This window comes from Salvelinus namaycush, chromosome 13 (assembly GCF_016432855.1).
Source record: "Salvelinus namaycush isolate Seneca chromosome 13, SaNama_1.0, whole genome shotgun sequence".
NCBI lineage: Eukaryota > Metazoa > Chordata > Actinopteri > Salmoniformes > Salmonidae > Salvelinus > Salvelinus namaycush.
Genome location: NC_052319.1, coordinates 38,474,554 through 38,495,813, shown reverse-complemented (window position 1 = coordinate 38,495,813; position 21,260 = coordinate 38,474,554). Strand labels below are relative to the sequence as shown.

Sequence of the window (21,260 nt, the reverse complement as noted above, 5' to 3'; positions counted from 1 at the left end):
GGGTGTGAGTTGGGGTGGGCATTCTATGTTTTGTGTTCTATGTTTTGTATTTCTGTGTTGTTTGGCCGGGTGTGGTTCTCAATCAGAAGCAGCTGTCTATCGTTGTCTCTGATTGAGAACCATACTTAGGTAGCTATTTTCAGTTTTGTGTGTCTGCACCAGACAGAACTGTTTCGTTTGTTTCTCTTTGTTATTTTTTGTTCTAGTGTTCAGCTGTATTAAAAATCATGAACACGTACAACGCTGCACCTTGGTCCTCTTCTTCAAGACGTTACAACTTTAATGATTTTTTCACTGGTAAGATTAGCAAATTTAGGCATGAACCTATACATCCATACATAAGTGACCAAATGATGAAAGACAAGCATTGTAATTTAGAATTCCGTAAAGGGAGTGTGGAAGAGATGAAAAATTATTGTTGTCTATCAACAATGACAAGCCACCTGGGTCTGACAACTTGGCTGGAAAATTACTGAGGATGATGGCGGATTATATTGTCATTCCTATTTTAAATTTCTTCAATCTAAGCCTACAGGAAAGTGTGTGCTCTCAGGCCTGGAGGAAACAAAAGTAATTCTGCTGCTACCCAAGAATAGCGAAGCACCCTTTACTTGCTCAAACAGCCGACCAATCAGCCTGTTACCAACCCTTAGTAAACTTTTGGGGAAAATGTGTTTGACCAGATACAAGGCTACTAACAACAGACTTTCAGCATGCTTATAGGGAAGGGCATTCAACATGTACGGCACTTACACAAATTACTGATGATATGCTAAGAGAAATTGATAATAGGAAGATTGTGGGAGCTGTTTTGTTAGACTTCAGTGCAGCTTTTTGACCGCTCCACGTCTGGCTTGGCCCACCTAGGTGGCGCCTCTAGAGCGGGGACCCTCGCCGCTGACCCCGGACTGGGGACCCTCGTAGCGGGCCTCGGACTGGGCACTCTTGTAGCGGGCCCCGGCCTGGGGGGCGTCGCTGGAGGCTCCGGACTGGAGGGCGACGCTAGAGGCTCCGGACTGAAGGACGACACTGGAGGCTCCGGACCGGCGAACGTCTCTGGAGGCTCCGGACTGAAGGGCGACGCTGGAGGCTCCAGACTGAAGGGCGACCCTGGAGGCTCCAAACTGAAGGGCGACGCTGGAGGCTCCGGACTGAAGGGCGTCGCTGAAGGCTCCGGACTGAAGGGCGACGCTGGAGGCTCCGAACCGAAGGGCGACGCTGGAGGCACCGGACTGAAGGGCGACGCTGGAGGCTCCGGACTGAAGGGCGACGCTGGAGGCGCCGAACTGAAGGGCGACGCTGGAGGCTCCGGACTAGAGGGCGTCGCTGGAGGCTCCGGACTGAAGGGCGTCGCTGGAGGCTCCGGACTGCCGGGCGTCGCTGGAGGCTCCGGACTAGAGGGCGTCGCTGGAGGCTCCGGACTGAAGGGCATCGCTGGAGGCTCCGGACTGCCGGGCGTCGCTGGACGCTCCGGACTGCAGGGCGTCGCTGGAGGCGCCGGACTGCAGGGCGTCGCTGGAGGCTCCGGACTGATGGCCTTCGTTGGAGGCCTCGTGCCATGACTCCTCACTGGAGGTTTCGTGCCATGGATCATCACTGGAGGCCTCCTGCCATGGATCAACACTGGAGGCTTCGTGCCATGGATCATCACTGGAGGCTTCTTGCCATGGATCATCACTGGAGGCTTCTTGCCGTGGATCATCACAGGAGGCTTCTTGCCATGGATCATCACTGGAGGCTTCGTGCCATGGATCATCACTGGAGGCTTCGTGCCATTGATCATCACTGGAGGCTTCGTGCCATGGATCATCACTGGAGGCTTTCTGCCATGGATCATCACTGGAGGCTTCCTGCCATGGATCATCACTGGAGGCTTCGTGCCATGGATCATCACTGGAGGCTTCTTGCCATGGATCATCACTGGAGTGGATAGACACACAGGAGGCCTGGCTCTGGGAGAAGGCACAGGACTCACCAGGCTGGGGAGACATGCAGGAGGGTTAGGGCTTAGCACAGGCACAGGACTCACCAGGCTGGGGAGACATGCAGGAGGCCTTGTCCTTGGCCGAGGCACCGGATGCACTGGGCCGTGGAGGCACACTGGAGGTCTCGAGCAACGAGCCTGCACAACCCATCCTGGCTGGATGGTGACTTTGGCCCTGCACGTGCGGGGCGCAGGCACAGGACGCACTGGGCTGTGCAGACGCACTGGAGACACAGTGCGCAGAGCCGGCGCAGGATATCCTGGGCCGTAGAGACGTCCTGGAGGTCTGGAGAGCAGGGCTGGCACATTCCGTCCTGGCTCGATGCCCACTCTAGCCCGGCCGATGCGAGGAGCTGGGATATAGCGCACTGGGCTATGAGTACGCGCTGAGGACACCGTGCGCATCACCCCATAGCACGCGGCCTGACCAGTCACATACTCGCCACGGTAAGCACGGGGAGTTGGCTCAGGTCTCCTACCTGACTCCACCAATCTCCCCCCAAAAAATTTGGGCTGCCTCTCGGGCTTCCTTGCCAGCCGTGTTCGCTCGTACCGCTGGTTCCCCTTTCCTGATGCCTCCGCTCTCCTGGCTGCCTCCACCTGTTCCCATGGGAGGCGATCCCTTCCAGCCAGGATGTCCTCCCATGTCCAGTCCTCTCCTCCACGCTGCTTGGTCCTTTTTTGGTGGCTAGTTCTGTCCCGGCCGTTTAAAGGAGTGGACCAAGGTGCAGCGCGATTGGAATACATATTTTAATTCAACGAAGAACACTTAACAAAATAACAAACTAACAAACTAAACGTGAAGCCAACGTAGTGCTCACAGGCAACTAAACATGGACAACTACCCACTAATACAGGTGGGAAAAAGGCAACCTAAGTATGGTTCTCAATCAGAGACAACGATAGACAGCTGTCCCTGATTGAGAACCACACCCGGCCTAACACATAGAAATGCAAAATCATAGAACACACAACATAGAATGCCCACCCAAATCACACCCTGACCAAACCAAAATAGAGACATAAAAAGCTCTCTACGGTCAGGGCGTGACATCAATATTGTTATTTTTTTGTATTATTGATTTCGTATTGTAGATATGTAGTGGTAGAGTAGTGGTGTAATAATGTGTTGTATTGTAGATATATAGTGGTAGAGTAGTGGTGTAATAATGTGTTGTATTGTAGATATATAGTGGTAGAGTAGTGGTGTAATAATGTGTTGTATTGTAGATATATAGTGGTAGAGTAGTGGTGTAATAATGTGTTGTATTGTAGATATATAGTGGTGTAATAATGTGTTGTATTGTAGATATATAGTGGTAGAGTAGTGGTGTAATAATGTGTTGTATTGTAGATATATAGTGGTAGAGTAGTGTGTAATAATGTGTTGTATTGTAGATATGTTGTGGTAGAGTAGTGGTGTAATAATGTGTTGTATTGTAGATATATAGTGGTAGAGTAGTGTGTAATAATGTGTTGTATTGTAGATATGTTGTGGTAGAGTAGTGTGTAATAATGTGTTGTATTGTAGATATATAGTGGTAGAGTAGTGGTGTAATAATGTGTTGTATTGTAGATATGTTGTGGTAGAGTAGTGTGTAATCATGTGTTGTATTGTAGATATATAGTGGTAGAGTAGTGGTGTAATAATGTGTTGTATTGTAGATATATAGTGGTAGAGTAGTGGTGTAATAATGTGTTGTATTGTAGATATATAGTGGTAGAGTAGTGGTGTAATAATGTGTTGTATTGTAGATATATAGTGGTAGAGTAGTGGTGTAATAATGTGTTGTATTGTAGATATATAGTGGTAGAGTAGTGGTGTAATAATGTGTTGTATTGTAGATATATAGTGGTAGAGTAGTGGTGTAATAATGTGTTGTATTGTAGATATATAGTGGTAGAGTAGTGGTGTAATAATGTGTTGTATTGTAGATATATAGTGGTAGAGTAGTGGTATAATAATGAGTTGTATTGTATATATGTAGTGGTAGAGTAGTGGTGTAATAATGTGTGTTGTTATGTACTGTTTTTTTTATATGTAACAGCATAATCGTGATTGAACCCAAGGAAGATCCGGAAATAAATTAAATAAAAAATACAAATTGCTGCAGAAGAGAGGAAGGAGAAAAGGACGCCAGAGAACCAGATAGATTCATCACTTTCCGTCCACCCCTCTATCCCTCCCTCTTTCCACCTCCCTCCCCTCCCTCCTTCTCTCTCTTTTCCTCCTTCCCCTCCCTCTCTCCCTCTGTCCCTCTCCCCTCTCTTTCTCCCCCTCCCTCCCTCCCTCCCTCTCTCCCCCTCCCTCCCCTCCCTCCCTCTCTCTCTCTCTCCCCCTCCTTCCCTCCCTCTCCCCCTCCTTCCCTCCCTCTCTCCCCCTCCTTCCCTCCCTGTCCTCTCCAGGTGGTGGCTAGTAGTAGTGGTACCTGGTGCCTAGAGCTCTCAGTGTGATACCTTGTGTAGCAGGGCCTGTCTCTGCTGCCCCTCCAGAGCAGGCAACGACTACCAGCAGGAGAAAAATCACACACACACACATGTACACACACACACACACACACATACACATACACACACACACACACACTGAGAGTTCCGGTCCCCCTCCAGAGCAGGCTTTGACTCCCAGCTGGAGTAACAGGGACCTCTGTTGAGATCACATCTATCTCTCTCTTCCCCCCTTGTCCTCTCCTCCCCTCCCATCTGCTTCAACTGTGGTGAGTCATTGAACATGACGCTGTTTTACATTCCTCCTGCAGTTTGCATGGGTGTGTCAAAGACATACTGAGGTTTGGACTTTCCTCCTGGGTCTTCCTCTGGCTTTGTAGAAAGTACATGGTCTAGGACATGGTCTGTAGAGTGTGATCTATCTCCCTCCCTCCCTCTCACTCTCTCACCCTCTCTCTCTCCCTCCGTTCCCACCCCCTCCCTCTCTCCCCCTCCCTCCCTCCCTCCATCTCTCCCCTCCCTCCCTCTCTCCCTCCCCCTCCCTCTCTCTCTCCCTCCCTCCCCCTCCCCCCCTCTCTCTCCCTCCCATCCGTCCCTCTCCCACCCCCTCCCTCTCTCCCTCTCCCTCCCAACCCTCCCTCCCTCTCTCCCCCCTTCCCTCCCTCTCTCTCTCACTCCCTCTCTTCCTCCTCATTTTCATTAATTTCATCTCTTTCATTCAACCACACTTATGCAATCTCTCTCTTTTTCTCTCTCCCTCCCTCCTCATTCATCAGCAGCCAATCATTGTCTCTCTTCTGAGGTTAGCTGTACTGCTGATGCAGTGATCTGAGAATAATTTCCATTCGGTCACTTCCAACACACACACACACACACACACACACACACACACACACACACACACACACACACACACACACACACACACACACACACACACACACACACACACACACACACACACACACACACACACACACACACACACACATCGTCCTGAGAGCTACAGTATCACTGGGAGCTAAAAACACAGTTTTTGTATGTAAGCATTAGTTATTAAGCAACGTCGGTGAAGGCTAGCCACTATGCTAGCCGTATGGGTCATTCTCTTAGGACAAACACTCCCAACTATCGCTGATAGTTTTGTTATATATATTTTTTTTTTGTTCAACAAGATCACTGCTATTGAAGTTGTGAACCGGTTTGAGTAGAAGGCCTATGAAGAATGTGATGAAATTATGTTTAAATAAGATATCAACTAGTTAATTGGTTATGTGCACCCCTACTCATTGTGGCTATGGTTTAGTCCAGCTGTATTTCTACCTGGCTGCAAGAGTTCTGTAAGCTTGAAAGGGGAGAGTGGCACGTGGGTCGTATTTGTTTTCAACAGTACCTGTAGCCCGGTACCTACAGATGTAGGATCTTAATAAGGATCTGCGTTCCGTTAACGGGACAGTTGTAAATCGTGCAGCGCATGATGTCAAGATCACAGATTTTAGAGAAACAACAAATGTCTCTACATATAAGTGTCTTATATCGGCTGAAAGCTTAAATTCTTGATAATATACCTGCACTGTCCAATTTGGAGTATGCTATTACTGTGAAAAAATGCCATGCTATTGTTTGAGGAGAACTCCTAACAACAAAACACTTTTTTCATCGCGATAGGTTTGATAAATTCACCTCTGAAGGTGAAATGTGTACTTACATTCTGAAATCTTCCTCTGATTTATCATCCAAAGGGTCCCAGAGATAACATGAAGTGTCGTTTTGTTAGATACAATTATTTTTCATATCCTAAAAAGGTCCATATAGCATGCCCGATCGATTTTGTATTTCCACTCGTTCAATTTGCAAAGTAAGGAATCTGTGAAAATCTCACGCTAAATGTTGTTTCAACGAGTCAAATCACATTCGTATCTATTCCTCAAAGATCCTAGAAGGTAACAAGACTTCACTATTTCATTAGGGGTGTAGTATATCCTATAGGACACCATATTTGGTGTCCTATACCATATTTTTATGTGTGTTACATTACAGAGAAGGATATTAAAAGTACATGCAGTTAAGAGGGAGACTTTTTCCTGGATTGTGTTCTTAAAGCCCAAAGGTTATATATATTATACACGTGTATGTGCGGCACGCGCGTGTGTGTGTGTGTGTGTGTGTGTGTGTGTGTGTGTGTGTGTGTGTGTGTGTGTGTGTGTGTGTGTGTGTGTGTGTGTGTGTGTGTGTGTGTGTGTGTGTGTGGCATGCGAGTGTGTGGGTGTGTGTGCGGCAGGCGTGTGTGCGGCATGTGTGTGTGTGGCATTTGTGTGTGTGTGCGCGTGCGTGTGTGTGTGTGTGCGTGTGTGTGTGTGTGTGTGGCATGCGGGTGTGTGGGTGTGTGTGCGGCATGCGTGTGTGTGTTTATGTGTGCGGCATGTGTGTGTGTGGCATGTGTGTGTGTGTGTGCGTGCGCCGTGTGTGTGTGTGCGTGTGTGTGCGTGCGTGCGTGCGTGCTTGTGTGCGGCATGTGCGTGTGTGTGCGTACTTGTGTGCGGCATGTGCGTGTGTGTGTGTGTGTGTGTGTGTGTGTGTGTGTGTGTGTGTGTGTGTGTGTGTGCGGCATGCGTGTGTGCGGCATGTGTGTGTGTGGCATGTGTGTGTGTGTGTGCGGCGTGTTTGTGTGTGTGCGTGTGTGTGCGTGTGTGCATGTGTGTGTGTGTGGCATGCGAGTGTGTGGGTGTGTGTGCGGCATGTGTGTGTGCGTGCGCGTGCGTGTGCGTGTGTATGTGTGTGGCATGCAGTAATATTCCCTCCCAGAATAGCTGTTGCCTGGAGGAGAATATCAAGGAAAGTGCCTGCTGTAACGGATGGATGGATGAGGAGAGGAGAGGGGAAGACAGAAGGGTACAGGGAAGAAGTGGAGATGAGAGAGAAAAGAGGAAAAGAGAGAGGAGGGGAGAAGAAGGGAAAGGAGTATATTGTAGTGGCTGATCTTTCAGGGCTTGTTAGTGTGTCAGTGTGTACGTCTGTAGAATAACTATGTCTAACATTCCACTGCTTGAAGAATGAGAAGATAATGCTGTAGATATATATGTTTAAAAGGATGGGGCTTAAGCTGCATCCTTGTCTCATCCTCCGGCCCTGTGGAAGGAAATGTGTGCGATTTTTGCCAGTTTTAACCGCACACTTGTTGTTTGTGTACATGGAATTTATAATGCTGTATGTTTTTCCCCCAACACCACTTTCCATCAATTTGTATAGCAGACCCTCATGCCAAATTGAGTCAAAAGCTTTTTTGAAATCAACAAAGCATGAGAACACTTTGCCTTTGTTTTGGTTTGTTTATTTGTCAATTGGGGTGTGCAGGATGAATACGTGGTCTGTCGTACGGCAATTTGGTAAAAAGCCAATTTGACATTTGCTCAGTACATTGTTTTCGCTGAGGAAATGTAGGAGTCTGCTGTTAATGATAATGCAGAAGATTTTCTGTTGGTTGCTGTTGACGCATATCCCCGGTAGTTATTGGGGTCAAATTTGTCTCCACTTTTGTGGATTGTGGTGATCAGTCCTTGATTCCAAATATTGGGGAAGATGCCAGAGCTGAGGATGATGTTACAGAGTTTAAGTATAGCCAATTGGAATTTGTGGTCTGTATATTTTATAATTTAATTTAAGATACCGTCAACCACACAGGCCTTTTTGGGTTGTAGTGTTTGTATTTTGTCCTGTAGTTCATTGAATGTAATTGGAGAATCCAGTGTGTTCAGGTAGTCTTTTATAATTGATTGTAAGATTTGTATTTGATCATGTATATATTTTTGCTGTTTGTTCTTTGTTATAGGGTCAAAAAGATTGGAGAATTGGTTTACCCATACATCTCCATTTTGGATAGATAATTCTTTCGTGTTGTTGTTTGTTTAGTGTTTTCCAATTTTCCCAGAAGTGGCTTAGAGTCTATGGATTCTTCAATTACATTGAGCTGATTTCTGACGTGCTGTTCCTTATTTTTCTGTCTCTTGCTCTCTCTCTGTGTGTCTCTCTCTCTCTCGCTCAGTAGTATAGTGCAGTGAGTAATCTACTTGATATAAAAGGCTGGAGGTATTTATTTTGGTCTGTTTGGCAAATGGGTCAAACATTGAAACACAGGACAGTAGAGAGAGTGGGGAGGTGGGGACAGAGACAGGGAGGGGGAGGTGGGGACAGAGAGAAGGGGGTAGGTAGGGACAGAGACAGGGAGGGGGAGGTGGGGACAGAGACAGAGAGGGGGAGGGGGAGGTGGGGACAGAGAGAAGGGGGGTAGGTAGGGACAGAGACAGGGAGGGGGAGGTGGGGGGGGAGACAAGGGGGGTAGGTAGGGACAGAGGTAGTACAGAGGGAGAGGGGAGGAATATGGCATGGTAGGACCTCACATTGGACAGAGGGAAGGAGTGGAGAGAGGAGTTACACACGTTCTCAGTTTAGATTAAGCTTCATGTTCCCCTGAGGGGCGGCAGGTAGCCTAGTGGTTAGAGCGTTGGGCCAGTAACCGAAAGGTTGTTAGATTGAATCCCCGAGTTGACAAGGTAAAAATCTGTCGTTCTACCCCTGAACAAGGCAGTTAACCCACGGATTCCTAGGCTGTCATTGTAAATAAGAATAAGTTCTTAACTGACTTGCCTAGTTAAATAAATAAAATGACAATAAAAAACCTCTGATAACTCCGCCTGGTGTTGGCTAGTCTTATCACCAGGCTCTACAGTGAGTCAGTTGCACTGTCACTACTTCTCCATCAAGTGTCAACTCCATCCCAGACACGCTGCTGTATAAATCATACTCACTTCTGAAAGCACTAGTTATCTGGAAAATCACTATCTGCAAGTGATTGAATGCCTGCTTTATTCTCTCGTATACATTTTAAAAGGAAAAATCACATGTACACACATTTAATGTTCTCAACTGTATGGCTGCTGTCACCATTCTAACTGGTGTCTGAGGAGCCATCTTGGTTTAAGGAGCTTAATAGCTGTTAGAGTTATACCTTAAGTCCATCCTGTTTAGGATGACAGTGCAATACCTCATTTGCATACCTGTTGAAGACTCAAAATATTGATTTGTTCAAGCAATCTCATTTTCCCCCACGTATATTCACTCTCCCCAAAACTCATCTCTCTCACATGATGTTAACTACATTTATTTTCTTTTTCAGATTTGAATATTTATAGAAATGAGCAGGCATGTTTAGTGATCTTAGCTTAGCGGAGCACATTGTTATTTCTTCTCTCTCTCTTTCCTCTAAGTCAATGTCTGTCACACCTCTCTCTCTCTCACCCATTAATAGTCTGTGTGTTCTGATGCTTTTCTATAGACCATTTTCTGACACATTAATTATAACCTCTGACCACAAACCTCTCTCTCTCTCGCTCTTTCTTTCCTCTACACATCTGAAGAGAGAGGCCAGTATCTGCCACATGAATTCTAACCCCTGACCCGCTAACCTCTCTCTCTCTTTCCTCCACAGATCTGAAGAGAGAAGCCAGTATCTGCCACATGCTGAAGCACCCTCACATCGTAGAGCTAGTGGAGACATACAGCTCTGACGGCATGCTCTACATGGTCTTCGAGTTGTGAGTCTCAACTCTGTTTCCTTCTCTATTACGCATGCACGCGCACACACTCTCACACTCACTCACTCAATTATGCACAGCAACATACATATTCATAGGATATAAGCATTTTTTGCATCTAAAAAGTATTTTATTTCAAATGTGATGAGGTTTAATATGATAAGTTATAATCCGAGGTCGCTCCCATCCCCATCAGTTCAGTCTGTCATGTCGCTGAGCGGTCACACCACTAGTGGTGTAATCGATGTGACCGTTGGTAATGGATTTATACTACTCGCTAACGCTAGCATAGCTAGGCTAGTTATCAGGACAGAGTACTGTATGGGTACAGTGAGTGAGAGTAGCTGCAGCTGTGGCCACAGGCAGACGTCAGTGTAGCAAGCTCTTATTGAACGTGTTGAGGCAAAAGCAATTTTTAAAGTGACGTCATCATTTCTGAAATGACATCATAATTTGTACCTATAGAATATGCATAAACTCATCCTCCAAATGCAACGTCTGCCTACACCCACACGTATTGTCTGTAACGGTTGTCATCGGGAGAAAGAGAGGACCGAGGTGCAGCGTGGTAAGTGTTCATCTTATTTAATGAAAGTGAACACTTCAAAATACAAAACAACAAAGTGAAAACCGAAACAGTTCTATCTGGTGCAGACACACAAAGACTGAAAATAAACACCCACAAAACCCAACAGAAAACAGGCTACCTAAATATGGTTCCCAATCAGGGACAACGATTGACAGCTGCCTCTGATTGAGAACCATATCAGGCCAAACACAGAAATAGAAAATCATAGAAAAACTAACATAAACAACCCACCCAACTCACGCCCTGACCATACTAAAACAAAAGACAAAACAAAGGAACTAAGGTCAGAACGTGACATTGTCTAGATTTTGAATACCTTCAAACACCAAAATATACCTCATTTTAAAATAGGCCACCTGTCAATCGTGAATAGTAATCATTGAAACGTCCAAACTGCATCTACATGCCAATAATTTGATCTCAATCAGATTAATGGGAATATGCATTCAGATGTTCTTGAATGATGTAGGCCTACAGTGTAGTATGTACAGTATGTACATTATGTAGGTAGGCCTAACTATGTTTTCCTGAGCATCTGGTTGTAACCAATAGTATAGGCCTACCTGTATTTTGTTTCAATCAAAGCTCATATTTTTCCTAGTGGCACCGTGGTGCACAAGCTGTTAACTTTTGACCCATGAGAAAAAACTGTGACCACTCAGCTAATCATCCTGAAATCTCATAAGGTGGTGTTTTTGGTCTTACGGTAACGTTATACTTAAGCAATAAGAGGAGGTGTGGTATATGGCCAATATAACACGGCTAAGGGCTGTTCTTAGGCATGAAGCAACCCCCGAGGTGCCTTATTGCTATTATAAACTGGTTACCAATGTAATTAGAGCAATAAAACTAAATGTTTTGTCATGCCTGTGGTATACGGTCTCATATACCATGGCTTTCAGCAAATCAGCATTCAGGGCTCGAACCACCCAGTTAATAATGTCTGATATACCCTTGGCTGTCAGCCAATTAGCATTCGGGGCTCGAACCACCCAGTTTATAACATGCTATTCCATTCGGTTCTGTTGTGTAGAATACTAATAAAACATTGTGACTTTGCAGCCATTGAATAGCTTTGATCGACCTTTTAGTAAACAAGCACCATTGTGAGAAGTAGCGAGCGACGCTCCGGGACGCTGCGGCAGGACTACACCTCTGGTGATAATAGGACTGGAGTAGAGAGATGGAGAGAATCAGAGGAGAGAGAGAGAGAGAGAGAGAGAGAGAGAGAGAGAGAGAGAGAGAGAGAGAGAGAGAGAGAGAGAGAGAGAGAGAGAGAGAGAGAGAGAGAGAGAGAGAGAGAGAGAGAGAGAGAGAGAGAGAGAGAGGAGAATGGCAGAGGGCTGAAAGTCGAGAGAGCAGCCAGGGAGGTAGAAGAAGTGATCGAGAAAGAAAGAGCGAGAGGGGGAAATAGTGAAAGAGGCCTGTAGAGGAAGAGATGGTGAGTCCTACCTACGGTGTCTGCTCAAAAATGATAGAGAGAGAGAGACTGAAAGAAGGAAAGAAAGAAAGACAAAGAAAGAAAGAAAGAAAGCCATCAGTGTGGAATATGAAGAGTGTTCTGTTCTAGTCTACTCTGTTCTATTCTGTTGTGTTCTAGTTTACTCTGTTCTATTCTGTTGTGTTTTGTTCTAGTCTACTCTGTTCTATTCTATTCTGTTGTGTTCTAGTTTACTCTGTTCTATTCTGTTGTGTTCTGTTCTAGTCTACTCTGTTCTATTCTGTTGTGTTCTAGTTTACTCTGTTCTATTCTGTTGTGTTCTGTTCTAGTCTACTCTGTTCTATTCTATTCTGTTGTGTTCTAGTTTACTCTGTTCTATTCTGTTGTGTTCTGTTCTAGTTTACTCTGTTCTATTCTGTTGTGTTTTGTTCTAGTCTACTCTGTTCTATTCTATTCTGTTGTGTTCTAGTCTACTCTGTTCTATTCTATTCTGTTGTGTTCTAGTCTACTCTGTTCTATTCTGTTGTGTTTTGTTCTAGTCTACTCTGTTCTATTCTGTTGTGTTCTGTTCTAGTCTACTCTGTTCTATTCTGTTGTGTTCTGTTCTAGTCTACTCTGTTCTATTCTGTTGTGTTCTGTTCTAGTCTACTCTGTTCTATTCTGTTGTGTTCTGTTCTAGTCTACTCTGTTCTATTCTGTTGTGTTCTGTTCTAGTCTACTCTGTTGTAGACAAAGACTGCGCACAAGAGGAAATCCTCCTTAGGTCCCTGAAGATTCCACACGAACAAAGGATACGATAAAAACGAACAAGTTTCATTTTAAAGGAATATCCATAGTTTTATCGAACACACATATACAGACATTAACGCATGCAAACAGTCAGATACAGACACACACACAAACAGACAGACACATACATACATACATACATGCACACAGACATACATGCACACAGACATACATGCACACAGACATACATACACACAGACAGACAGACAGACAGACAGACAGACAGACAGACAGACAGACAGACAGACAGACAGACAGACAGACAGACAGACAGACAGACAGACAGACAGACAGACAGACAGACAGACAGACAGACAGACAGACAGACACATACATACATACATACACAGCTTTCAAACAGGCCCATAGTAGTTGCACACACTTCAAACTTTAATAAGATAACCTTTTCACCTCCTAAAGTTTGGATGTTTACATTGACCTTCATACCAAACTGACCTATCTTCTTCTATCTCTCTCCCTATCCACCCCCCCTCTCTCTCTTTCTTTACCTCCTATCTCTCTCTCACTCTCTCTCCCCTTCTCTCTCTCTTTCTCCCCCTCTTCCACTCACTCACCCTCTATCACTCCCTTCCTCTATCACTCCCTCTATCTATCTATCTCTCTCCGACAGTATGGATGGTGCAGACCTGTGTTTTGAGATTGTGAAGAGGGCAGACGCTGGCTTCGTCTACAGTGAGGCGGTGGCCAGGTAAGACCAAGTTCACTTCCCATGATGCTCCATTTGAAATAGTTCCTCTTGTTGCATTGAGTTCCATTCAATCTGATGGCTTCACTTTTCTCCAAGGCTGCACTTCAATGTGGCATTCAACCTTTCAAAACTGAATTTAACACAACTAGTGAAAAATTAATTCAGAGAAGAATACCAAAACACCATGGACAGAAATAACCACTTGTCGCTATTACAACAATATTGTTTAGAATCAATAGTCATGGCGTTTTATTTCTGCCTTCCTTTCTCCTGCTCCAGTCACTACATGAGACAGATCTTAGAGGCACTGCGATATTGTCATGACAACAACGTCATCCATCGAGACGTGAAGGTAGGCCTTAGTCTTCGTTTGATAGTGTGTGTGTTTGTGCACGTGTCTCCCGGAAACAGAGTTTACTTGGAGTTGGAACCTAGTTGTGATTTTACTGTGGTCAGTCCCCTCCTCCCCTCCTCAATTCTCTCTTGACCCAGACGTGTTTTTCAATCTGGCTGTCTGTCTGAAACATTTCTAAGTGAATTTGAATTTGAGTTTATTTTTACAGGGAGAGTGAAACATTAATCAACGTTAATTTTCAACCACAGTCCCTGGACAGGTTATTAAAACAATTCCAATAACAATGCAGACAAACAATGAGCAGTGAGCACATGCAGAGCAACACAGACAGACTGAGCAACATAGGACAAGCAACACAGCATGCAGAGCAGCACGCAGACAGACAGAGCAGGGATTATTTTTATTTAACTTTTATTTAACTAGGCAAATCAGTTAATTATTATTTTGCAAAGATAGCCTACTCCAGCCAAACCCTCCTCTAACCCGGACAACGCTGGGCCAATTGTGCGCCGCCCTATGGGACTCCCAATGACGGCCGGTTGTGATACAGCTCTTGATCAAACCAGAGTCTGTAGTGACGCCTCTAGGACAGAGATGCAGCGCCTTAGACCGCTGCGCTACTCTGGAGCCTTAACCCATAGCTCACAAGTGTGAACGTGAAGAGTTGTGCTGCTCGTCTTCTCAGCGTTTCCTCCTCTGTCTTTGTCTGGGATTTCCAACACCACTACAGCAGCACTAAAGCATATATTTACCTGAACCAAATCAACTGTAGAGCTTATATTTAGAGTTTCATAATGACCTTCTGTGACCTTCACGTTATAACAGAAATAGAGTGCCTTAGTGTTTGCAGGCTTGTTTGTAAAGTGTAAACCACACAGCTTGTGTTAGTTGTTCAGGGTGGAAACTGTGAGAAAACAGATCGCTAGCTCACACTCTGGGTAACAAGTTGAAGACGTTGGCCGTGATTTTAGCAAGGTTGAGATGAAGCTGCTAAAACACGTTTTATTTTACTTCTCCTGTGAGCTGTTGTTGTTGCCCTGGTAATGGATAGATAACAATAACCTTTCAATCTTTACTCTATATTGCTCCAGAACCACTAGTCAACGTCAGCCATTTTAACTCTGACAACTCAAGAGATTGATTGCAGTAACTATGAGTAGTGTAGTCGTTGTTGACAGAGTTGTCAGAGACAGTGAGTTGAAGTGAGTTAATGCTGGTGTTGTTCACAGGTAATATGGCGACGCTGTCCTTGTTGAATACGGAGCAACTTGTGTGCATCGGTGCATGAAAGTCAAGGTCTTTGAATTCATTTGAATATCTTAGAAGTATAAATCACAGAACATCTCTATTATATTATTCATAATAACCCCTTCTTCTCGCCACGCTGTGTGTGTGTGTGTGTGATAGAGTGTAACCAAAGACTGTCACATGCCTGATTACATAAAATGTGACGAGAATGGGGGGGGGGGGGGGGGGGGGGAATATGTTCGGAATGTCGATGTTTTCATTCTAGTTCCAGGAAACAGAAATGATAATGCAGTTTGGAATGTTTGATTGATTACCTTGTGATAATGGACTAGATTACAGACTACTAAAATTAGAAGATGTACTGTACACATGTAAATAGCTAGCCGTTTTCAGATAGACGGTGTTGATGGAGCGATGCCTCACTGTATATTTATTGTGGAATGGTAAAGAATACCGTTAAAATCAAACACTAACTTGATCTGAGCTCCTGTGTCTGTTTACTTTCGGCTATTTGTTGTAGAGTAATGCAGAAGCCATATGCATTGTCCCATGGCAAGCACTGTGTAACGTTCGTCATAGTCGTTCTCCTCCTCAGACGAGGAGGAGCAAGGATCGGACCAACATGCAGCGAGGTATGTAGACATAATGATTTAATTAAATTGACAAGACGAACACTGACACGAAATACACTTGAATAAGCTACAAAACAAGAAACGATGTGAACAAACCTGAACGAGATAACATAACGCACGAACAGGAACGAACACATACACGAACACAAACGAAACAGTCCCGTGTGGTGCGACATACACAGACACAGGAACAATCACCCACAAACAAACAGTGAGAACAGCCTACCTTAATATGGTTCTCAATCAGAGGAAACGTCAAACACCTGCCTCTAATTGAGAACCATATCAGGCAACACATTTAACCCAACATAGAAACACATAACATAGAATGCCCACCCCAACTCACGCCCTGACCAACTAAACACATACAAAAACAACAGAAAACAGGTCAGGAACGTGACACACTGTTACATCTTTCCCTTCAAATACTGCATATTAGCTGTTTGTGTTCTGTGTGTGTGTGGTATTATTACCTCATAACAAAGGCCAAACACAAAAAAACACGCACACACAACAAAGCCTTCACCTAGCTATGCGTGGTCAGCACTGTGGGCGGCGGGCCACTGAGACACTCTACAGTTACTCTACAGTCACTCTACAGTTACTGGATCAGCAATGCACTGGCAGGTAAAATATAGTGCCTTCGGAAAGTATTCAGACCCTTGACTTTTTCCACATTTTGTTACGTAACATCCTTCTTCTAAAATGTATTATAAAGTATATATCCTCAGTCATCTACACACAATATCCCATAATGACAAAGTGAAAACAGGTTTGTAGACATTTTTACAAATGTATACAATTTAAAAATATATATATATATATCTTATTTACATAAGTATTCAGACCCTTTGCTATGAAACTCGAAATTGAGCTCATGTGCATCTTGTTTCATTGATCGTCGTTGAGATGTTTCTACAACTTGATTGGAATCCACCTGTGGTAAACTAAATTGATTGGGCATGATTTGGAAAGGCACTCAACTGTCTATATAAGGTCCCACAGTTGACAATGCATGTCAGAGCAAAAACCAAGCCATGCGGTTGAAGGAATTGCTCGTAGAGCTCAGAGACAGGATTGTGTTGGGTCACATATTTGGGGAAAGGTACCAAAACATTTCTGCAGCATTGAAGGTCACTAAGAACACAGTCACCTCTATAATTCTTCAATGGAAGAAGTTTGGAACCACCAAGACTCTTCTTAGAGCTGGCCACACGGCCAAACTGAGCAATCGCGGGAGAAGGGCCTTGGTCAGGGAGGTGACCAAGATCCCGATGGTCACTCTGACAGAGCTCCAGAGTTCCTCTGTGGAGATGGGAGAACCTTCCCAAAGGACAACCTTCTCTGCAGCACTCCACCAATCAGGCCTTTATGGTAGACTGGCCAGATGGAAGCCATTCCTCAGTAAAAACACATGACAGCCCGCTTGGAGTTTGCCAAAAGGCACCTAAAGACTCTCAGACCACGAGAAACAAGATTCTCTGATCTGATGAAATCAAGATTTAACTCTTTGGCCTGAATGCCAAGTGTCAACTCTGGAGGAAACCTGGCACCATCCCTACGATGAAGCATGGTGGTGGCAGCATCATGTTGTGGGGGAAGTTTTTCAGCGGCAGGGACTGGGAGACTAGTCAGGATCGAGGCAATGATGAATGGAGCAAAGTACGATCCTTGATGAAAACCTGCTCCAGAGCGCTCAGGACCTCAGACTGGGGCGAAGGTTCACCTTCCAACAGGACAACAACCCTAAGCACATAGCCAAGACAACGCAGGAGTGGCTTCGGGACAAGTCTCTAAATATCCTTGAGTGGCCAAGCCAGAACCCGGACGTAAACCTGATGGAACATCTCTGGAGAGACCTGAAAGTAGCTGTGCAGCAATGCTCCCATCCAGCCTGACAGAGCTTGAGAGGATCTGCAGAGAATAATGGGAGAAACTCCCCAAATACAGGTGTGCCAAGCTTGTAGCGTCATACCCAAGAAGACTTGAGGCTGTAATCACTGCCAAAGGTGCTTCAACAAAGTACTGAGTAAAGGGTCTGAATACTTATGTAAATGTAATATTTATTTTTAATTTGCAACATTTTCTAAAAATCTGTTTTGCTTTGTCATTGAGGGGTGTTATGTGTTGATAGTTTTTTTCTCCTCATCAATTTAATACATTTTAGAATAAAGTTGTAATGCAACAAAATGTGGGAAAAGTCAAGGGCTCTGAATACTTTCCAAAGGCACTGTACCTCTGTTAATACACACACACTTATTGGCAAAAGCTGGACATGAAATACAATTTCCTAGTCACCGTGCTTCTACATCTGCATTGCTTGCTGTTTTCTGTATAGCACTTTGTGACATTGGCTGATGTAAAAAGGGCTTTATAAACACATTTGATTGATTGCAAAACTCAACTCTACTCTTTGTACTGTAGCAACAGAGAGAAGTGAATGTTTGCTGCTTCCAACAGTGATCTTTCTATTCACCCCAGTAGGCTCCAAGAGGGGCCAGCGGTAGTAATGGCAGCCTGTGTGTTTGTCCTGTCTACACGCTGATAAACAAACACACCGTGGGAATTGAAGAGAGTTGGATCTTATCTGTGAAGGCTAATAGCTCAATATGGAGGAAATGTCACATTCTCCATATGAATGGAGAGAACGAGGGAAGGATGGAGGGATGAAAGCGGCAGCACTATCAGAGCGATTAATAGATAGACTGTGGCTTTTCCTACTGTATACACAATGTTAGCTGGTAGAATGTGTTAGTGACTTCCTAATAGTCTTGTTAGTGTTATTTATGACTGAGTGGGATGGTGTGTGTCTACTGGTAACTATCTTGTAATGGGAATGGATATAGACAAAAAGTCACGCTGGTGTAAAGGATTTGGAGACAGGCGCAGGAATACATCATCTGAGTTTTTAATACACCCAAAAGAAACGTATACAAAACACCGGGATGTACCCAAACAAAAGAGCGAGGGTAAACCTTGTATAACGACACGGAACCCGTAATACGCAATGCACAAAACACGCAGCACAGGCTGAAACAACGCATTAGGTACTCACACCACCAACAGACATGGGAACAATAACACGCAGCACAGGCTGAGACAACGCAATAGGTACTCACACCACCAACAGACATGGGAACAATAACACGCAGCACAGGCTGAGACAACGCAATAGGTACTCACACCACCAACGGACATGGGAACAATAACATGCAGCACAGGCTGAGACAACGCAATAGGTACTCACACCACCAACGGACATGGGAACAATAACATGCAGCACAGGCTGAGACAACGCAATAGGTACTCACACCACCAAAGGACATGGGAACAATAACATGCAGCACAGGCTGAGACAACGCAATAGGTACTCACACCACCAACAGACATGGGAACAATAACATGTAGCACAGGCTGAGACAACGCATTAGGTACTCACACCACCAAAGGACATGGGAACAATAACATGCAGCACAGGCTGAGACAACGCATTAGGTACTCACACCACCAACAGACATGGGAACAATAACATGCAGCACAGGCTGAGACAACGCATTAGGTACTCACACCACCAACAGACATGGGAACAATAACATGCAGCACAGGCTGAGACAACGCATTAGGTACTCACACCACCAACAGACATGGGAACAATAACATGCAGCACAGGCTGAGACAACGCAATAGGTACTCACACCACCAACGGACATGGGAACAATAACATGCAGCACAGGCTGAGACAACGCAATAGGTACTCACACCACCAACGGACATGGGAACAATAACATGCAGCACAGGCTGAGACAACGCATTAGGTACTCACACCACCAAAGGACATGGGAACAATAATCGACAAAGGGCACATTTATACAAACACAATCAGTGAGGAATTGGAACCAGGTGTGCTTAATGACACAGTTCAGTACAGCCTAGAAGGCCGGTGACATCGACCTCCGGAATGAGCAGCAGTAATGGGGGGGATCCGTGACACAAAAACAGGTCAAGCTCTGAAAATCAGCTACATTCACACACCTGCGCACGCACACACACACACACACACACACACACACACACACACACACACACACACACACACACACACACACACACACACACACACACACACACACACACACACACACACACACACACACTGCTGTGGCCCACTGGAATAGTTTATGAGTCTGAGCCAAGGAAGAGATGTTGTGAATTACAGCACTAATCTGCTGTAAATAGCCAGGATAAAGCAGTTTTAAAGTGGAGCCCCCCCCAAAAAATGCATTTAGCCTACTGAAACACCCGGCTCAAACAGAGAGGGATGCTATGTTAGCTAGCAGGCTATGGCTATGGCTATCCAACAGTGGATGTCTTCCATGTCAAGGTAAGCTTTTGGTTTTATGAATTTATTGCCACCGGTGCCCTGTGGTGTAACTGCTAAACTGCATTCTGACTGTACACTGTACTGCATGATTGTAGCGGGTTTACTAACGGGCTAGTATGTTGTCTGTGATGTGACAATGATGTAGGCTGTGTGTAGCTGTTAGCGATCATGGTATGAAGGTTTGGCTTGGAAAGTTTTTTGGGGCTGGTGTGTTGTGCTGAAGTCCACAAGCGAAGGGTGAGAAGAGTTGAGTGAGTAGATAGTAGCGAGAAGGAATTATATATACAAAGTGATCATGCTGTTTTTATGCGGCTGCTATGAAAGTGAACTGTTTTAGTGTGATCAGGGGTGTATTCATTCTGTGGAAAAACATTTTCTAAATGGAAGCAAGCAGAATGAAAACGGGATAAAAATACCTGAATTTGTCCAATAGAAACTTTCATTTGCAACTGTTGGACTAATAATTACACCCTAGGTCAGCTAGATGCAGGAAAGAGTGTGCAAGGAGGTATTGAATGTGTTACTGTCTGTCACTGTCACACCCTGATTGTAGAGAGCTTTTTATGTCTCTATTTTGGTTTGGTCAGGGTGTGATTCGGGTGGGCATTCTATGTTCATTTTCTATGTTTTGTATTTCTTTGTGTTTGGCCGGGTGTGGTTCTCAGAGGCAGCTGTCTATCGTTGTCTCTGATTGAGAATCATACTTAGGCAGCTTTTTCCCACCTGTGTTTTGTGTGTAGTTGTTTTCTGTTTAGTGTTTTGCACCTGACAGGACTGTTTCGGTTATTCACTTTGTTATTTTTGTTTAGTGTTCAGTTTAAATAAAAAGTCATGAACACTTACCACGCTGCGCTTTGGTCCGATTCCTCTTCATCCGACGACGACACCCGTTACAGTCACCTTGATTACTACTACAAAATTCTCTCGACCTGTGTGCACCTACGTTGTAAACTTTCATTCATAGGCTAGGTTGTAGCAACCTCATGATAGGTACAGGGAAACTTAGAGTATCATTTAGTAGCCTCAACCTATAGCTATTACATTGAGCTGGGTGAATGGAATATGAATGACAGCCATTAAATATGCTGTAATA

At 44.8% G+C, this 21,260-nt stretch overlaps 1 protein-coding gene across 5 annotated transcripts in view; it reads left to right on the top strand.

Annotated features, from left to right (window-relative positions):
- Positions 1-21,260, top strand: part of LOC120058519 (peripheral plasma membrane protein CASK-like) — a 229,900-nt gene that overhangs the window by 103,746 nt on the left and 104,894 nt on the right. For all 5 annotated transcript variants that reach the window (XM_039007238.1, XM_039007236.1, XM_039007237.1 and 2 more), the window contains 3 exons: positions 9,918-10,023; positions 13,474-13,551; positions 13,831-13,903. In XM_039007238.1, coding sequence (XP_038863166.1) covers positions 9,918-10,023; positions 13,474-13,551; positions 13,831-13,903 — 257 coding nt within the window. The remainder of the gene's footprint in view (positions 1-9,917; positions 10,024-13,473; positions 13,552-13,830; positions 13,904-21,260) is intronic.